Genomic DNA, 6560 nt, shown 5'->3' on the forward strand with positions numbered 1-6560 from the left:
TGTGTTGTGTGATGTATCCTGTAAGGGTTGTATGTCCAGTGTGTAACTCTGGTGGTGTGTTGTGTGTTGTATCCTGTAAGGGTTGTATGTCCAGTGTATAACTATGGCAGTGTGTGATGTATCCTGTAAGGGTTGTATGTCCAGTGTGTAACTCTGGTGGTGTGTTGTGTGATGTATCCTGTAAGGGTTGTATGCCCTGTGTGTAACTCTGGTGGTGTGTGATGTATCCTGTAAGGGTTGTATGTCCAGTGTGTAACTCTGGTGGTGTGTTGTATCCTGTAAGGGGTGTATGTCCAGTGTGTAACTCTGGTGGTGTGTTGTGTGATGTATCCTGTAAGGGTTGTATGTCCAGTGTGTAACTCTGGTGGTGTGTTGTATCCTGTAAGGGGTGTATGTCCAGTGCGTAACTCTGGTGGTGTGGTGTGTGATGTATCCTGTAAGGGTTGTATGTCCAGTGTGTAACTATGGTAGTGTGTGATGTATTCTGTAAGGATTGTATGTCTAGTGTGTTACTATAGTGGTGTGTTGTGATATTTTTCATGGAAGGGTTAGAGGTCCATTAGAATTTAGTGTGCTTTTTGAAAGCTTCAGATTTCTAGATATTGTGTGTTGGCTTCAGTAGTCTCGGCAGTCTGCTAGCATGTTGAGCGCTTTCACGTTTAGGTGAGATTTTGCTGCTTACTTCTTTTTCTTTGTTTTTCTGTGGTGTTAGCTTTCTCTGTCATTCTATGTTTTTTAGACTGGTTATATGGTATGTGTTTCGACCAGGTAGTTGGTACTTTTGCTTTTTATTCCCCTCTTTGGTGTTGAGTTAACGTGGAGAACGATTTCAGAATCTTTGTCTTTTAACTTCAAAAAAAATAGAAGTTTATAAAAAAGCATGCGCACTGATATGATTTCTTAATCAAACTTTGTACTGACAGTGACAATATTTATTTTATAATTTTAGTGATAGACTCAGGTAAAGATATTTTGCCAGTAACAATTTTTTTTCAGTCACATTTTGATTTTTAATGTTGTTGCACGTGTGATATTAATATCCAGAAAAAAATCTTAACAATTTGTTGCCCAAGTGCATGGGGATTTGTCTGTTTAATTTGTAATGTCGACAGCATAACTTACCCTGATTGCATGATCATTCTAGGACAATCTGCAGTATACCAAAGTCATGCCTTACAACCTCTAAATGCCCTATGTTACAATTTTGTATATGGAGCGTTACGTTGCTTGCATTTGAATTAGGATAGACTTATAAACCTTGGTGTAATCATTTTTCGTATTAAGGTTATGTGCTTTGTACCAAATAAAGAGGCTACAACCCCTTAATTGCAGAATTGCCGCAGTTGCCCTTTGTACAATTTTTGTTTCCAATAAAAAAAAATTTAATTTGATGAATCTAACGCTAAAATGAATGGAAGAAATATTAGACTACTTAAAAAGTACAATGGTAATAAGATGAGATTTCACAGAAGAGTAGGAGTCATATGCTTCATTGGTGACACCACCCATGTAAGTCCTAGTCTATCCAAGTAAATAGTGTCAATTGAAATCATCATGCTTATCATGCACTATGTTTGAAAGATGTCCCTGTTTGTTTCCTTGAAGGGAAACAGCGCGCAACTGATACAGACAGGTCTGTTGATTTCCAACCATGGCGGGTATATACGATGGAATCTCTCTATACATTTACAAAAAGACTTGACATCAATATTTCTGAAAATAAAATTGAAGAACTTCTCAAGATCTATGAAACTCGTTTTGATATGCTCTTTCATAAATTTAGTCTCGTATCGAAACAAAAACTAAGCCAGTCAAGAAGGAGCACAGTTTGTCCTCGCCTGTTCAGATCTTACCACCAAACTAGACAAAACAACTAAATTTTCACCATTTCTGAAGATCTTACCACCAAACTAGACAAAACAACTAAATTTTCACCATTTTTCAAGATCTTACCACCAAACTAGATAAAACAACTAAATTTTCACCATTTCTCAAGATCTAACCACCAAACTAGACAAAACAACTAAATTTTCACCGTTTCTCAAGATCTAACCACCAAACTAGACAAAACAACTAAATTTTCACCGTTTCTCAAGATCTTACCACCAAACTAGACAAAACAACTAAATTTTCACCGTTTCTCAAGATCTTACCACCAAACTAGATAAAACAACTAAATTTTCACCGTCAAGTTACCACCAAACTAGATAAAACAACTAAATTTTCACCATGGAAGATCTTACCACCAAACTAGACAGAACAACTAAATTTTCACCGTTTCTCAAGATCTAACCACCAAACTAGACAAAACAACTAAATTTTCACCGTTTCTCAAGATCTTACCACCAAACTAGATAAAACAACTAAATTTTCACCATTTCTCAAGATCTTACCACCAAACTAGACAGAACAACTAAATTTTCACCGTTTCTCAAGATCTTACCACCAAACCAGACAAAACAACTAAATTTTCACCAACTAAATTTTCACCGTTTCTCAAGATCTTACCACCAAACCAGACAAAACAACTAAATTTTCATGGTTTCTCGAGATCTTACCACCAAACCAGACAAAACAACTAAATTTTCACCGTTTCTCGAGATCTTACCACCAAACCAGACAAAACTAAATTTTCACCGTTTCTCAAGATCTTACCACCAAACTAGACAAAACAACTAAATTTTCACCTTTTCTCAAGATCTTACCACCAAATCAGACAAAACAACTAAATTTTCACCATTTCCCAAGATCTAACCAGCAAACTAGACAGAACAACTAAATTTTCACCATTTCCCAAGATCTAACCAGCAAACTAGACAGAACAACTAAATTTTCATCGTTTCTCAAGATCTTACCACCAAACTACACAAAACAACTAAATTTTCACCATTTCTCAAGATCTTACCACCAAACTAGACAAAACAACTAAATTTTCACTAGTCAGTTTTGAAGTCCCTGACCTCACTGGTTTATCAATTTTCATTTTATCTTAGAAGCTACTTTCTTACAAGTGATATATTCAGTACCACAAGTTTATGGTAAGGAAGGCGTGCACACTGAGCATTAATGTTCCTAAATAATTCCTCACAATAGAGATCTTACATGATTTACGTTTTGTTACTAAGATATATTCTTCAAAACAAGGGTTTTTGAAAGTAAAAAGATACCTTCTCAACAATTCTGAATTTTGACATATCTGCCCGTCAAAATGCACCCGTCTTGTAACTTAATAAATCCAGTGTTGAAAAGAATTCACGAAGGAATGCTTGGTCTTATTAGCAATATTTCATGTAATGATTAAACAATATTTCATGTACAAAGCTAGAATATAACAGTACATTAATTTCATTCTTAGTAGAAATGAGTTGCAATGATAATATTTAACTATTTTTCCTTATTCTTACATTCTTTATTGACAAGATTCGATTTCGTGAAGGCATAATGAACAATGACTGCCACCTTTCAGCTTGAATTCTCTTTTCCGTGTAAACTTAACATAGGTTAGATATTTACCTCCAGTTTTATACTCACTTACGTCTTATGTCAAAACAAATCTCGCATTGAAAACCATAGCCAGATAATATACAAGGTGACCTTGATCCCGAGTGTTGAGTAACACACGGATATATTGTGAATAATATTTTACAGTCATGATAATATTATTTGTTAGTGTTGTCCTTGAGAATAATACATGTATGTAGTTTACACGAAACCTGAGTCAATGTCCAGTGTCAGCAGAGGTTTGTTTTTGAAAATGATATTTCCACACAGGAATTGATTAATTTTGTATAAACTGAAATCTTTCTCATCAGGTTAACTAACAATATTTTATTTTTTTTTTATTGCAAAATCATTCTTTGTTCGTCTTTGAATTAGGAAATAATAGTTAAACATGAAGAAAATATGAATATTTCATTTTGAGAAATATTTCATAATTTAAATACCTATATCACCACAGAGTGGAACATTGTTGTTTGAGATATATTTTACCATGTATATTCGGGAAGTCCACGGCACCAGATCATCTTAATATTTGTACTCACAGTGTGTTTCATTTTTATCCACAGGAAGAAGGCCAAGTATGAGTTTCAGGACATTGACAATTTTACAGATATTAACACATGTCAGGATGACGAGGTTCAGATCCAGGTTATACGTGACGCAGATGAGGATGACGCTGAGTACAGCGAAGAGAACATTCAAATAGCAACAAATTTCTTCCCAGCAACATCATCATCGCATGATCCTGATCATTCCTACGACTTTGAAGAATCGACTAGTAGTACAGTCTGATGGAACAGTGTCAGAACAACGAGTTCTGTCAGTAGTCAGGTGTAATGGGATTAATATTCCTTGGCAGAGGAATTTCTGTATTTTGTAATGAACTTTGAACTGTTGAAGAATTGTGGTCAGAATTGATTTCCAAGGACTGTGTCTTGCGAGGATGTACATTTGTCTCTCATAGACCACAACCTAAACAAAGTGCTAGTCATACAGACTTTGTCCGACAAGGAGCACACTTTCGTATGGAAATACATTACCCATAAAAATATTCCTCAGGTACATTAAATTTCGCAGATAGTAATGCAAATATCATGAGATCGGTTTTCTCACTTTATGATATTATCTTACAGGTTTTCTAAAACTCAAAGATATAGATGTACCTTGAATATGGATGTGATGACCAGGCACCATTACTGCTTTTGTTAGGCTGAAATAATTATGATTATCAATCAGTCAAGAAACTTGGGTATGATTTAGAGTGTCTGTACTTGTTCACAAACACAGTGACTAACTTTTCTCCTATTGACCATTTTTACACAAAAGGCCAGTTTCATATCGTAAGTTATGGACCAGAAGTAACACAAAACAATGTGATTCTCTTCTTTTCTTTCTTGAAACTGATTTAAAAATCGATTTTTTATCAACAACTCAAATGATACAAATCATATATCATTTCTCATGTTTGAGCGCTCTACATTTAATGTTCATTAAATATTTGGATATTCGGAGCCGCTTATGCTATTCACCCACCCCCACCCCCATCCCCCAACCCCCACCCCCTCCTTTTTTGTCATATTAAATGCCTCTACAGACTAGTGTTAGTGAATCGACCGCCTGGCTGTGTACACTGTGTACAACTTTGGTTGACAATGTAACATGTTTTCGACATCACAATTCTATTGGTGATCATACCTAACATTACAATTCCGTAACAACAATATTATGACACGACTTTCGATCCTCCCAACCCACTGCTATTGGATTAAGCATCCCCATCTTTGAGTTTCGTAAACACTTGAGGAAATATCTTACTTTCAAGGATGGACATAGGGTAGCACTGCTTTTTTTCTCTGGTGCGTTTGGAAGGTATCAGTGTTAAAAATGCCACCTAGTGTTATTTTTAGGTTATTCAATTTTCCAAAGCCGAACAAAATAATGCATACTCTGTTATTTTATTAATGGAGCATTGTAACAAAATAGTTTGGATATGTTAACATGAGGTATTTAGCATAATTAGTATAATAAAACATATTTTTATGTAAAATGTGTAAACTACGTTCTTTATTATACAAGTGTACAAACGTAGCTGCTAATGCTCCGCAGTGACACGCTACACTCTTTCCCTTAATGACCGTACTTTTTCTCATAACACTGTCTAATAACAGTGTACGTGAGGGCATCGTCGCTTTATTGACTATATGATCATAGTCTTCCCTTTCCCAGTCGTTGTGATCTTTGAATGCGAGCTTGGTAATTGCATAATGTAATAAAACGTATATGATGTGGCATTGATATAATATGAAACTGCCCAAGGTTACCATGGTGAAACCATTAGCTTTGTTAATCTATTGTTAAGCCATCGTTTACCACCTCTAAACACCCAGGGTGAATGTCTCATCGCTATATAATTAATGACGGAATTCCATTTCAGCGTTACGCTTTCATTACTTTATTGAAGCTCCATCTGAAATACAACATATAACTTTTTATTGGCGATAGGTATTGCTGAAAAACACGCACTTGCATACTTGAATGTCTTTAATGACTATTTACCCTATGTTAGAAATTCTATTTCGAACCTTATCCTGTTTAAAAATCTGTTGAAACCCAAACTGTTGGTTGAAAGATATTGAATATTTAGACATATTTTCAGCGAACACATTTTTAATACATACTTGACTAGATAAAATTTACATATTTTCTGAAAATTATTTTATAATTTGTAGGGACCGTTTAAATCGTAAACATTAAAAACAACATTTATACAATGGTTACACATGTGTCTTTGTAATAGTTACATTATGTGCCTTATGATGAGACAAGGTCCGCACAAATGTCAAACTATCGCGAATTACACATTCTATATTTTATATTCCTTTTAATTTTTCTATACAGAGAAAACATGTTGGACCTGAATTGTAGTATATATATATTGTAATGTGTCATAAACACATTTTATTATGGAATAGATTGTTACTTTGGAACGAATATGGAGAAAACTGTTTGTGCCAACATTTTAATTTATCTTATATTGAATAAAATGATTAAGATAACAA

At 34.6% G+C, this 6560-nt stretch overlaps 1 protein-coding gene across 2 annotated transcripts in view; it reads left to right on the forward strand.

Moving 5' to 3' along the window:
• LOC132558371 (uncharacterized) overlaps nt 1-6560 on the forward strand; it is a 42902-nt gene extending 36342 nt beyond the window's left edge. For both annotated transcript variants that reach the window (XM_060222917.1, XM_060222918.1), the window contains one exon: nt 4068-6560. In XM_060222917.1, the coding sequence (XP_060078900.1) occupies nt 4068-4293 (226 nt within the window). In that variant the 3' untranslated portion in view covers nt 4294-6560. The remainder of the gene's footprint in view (nt 1-4067) is intronic.

This window comes from Ylistrum balloti, unplaced genomic scaffold (assembly GCF_031769215.1).
Source record: "Ylistrum balloti isolate Yb309-2 unplaced genomic scaffold, AGI_CSIRO_Ybal_v1 Utg370782, whole genome shotgun sequence".
In the NCBI taxonomy this organism is placed as follows: domain Eukaryota; kingdom Metazoa; phylum Mollusca; class Bivalvia; order Pectinida; family Pectinidae; genus Ylistrum; species Ylistrum balloti.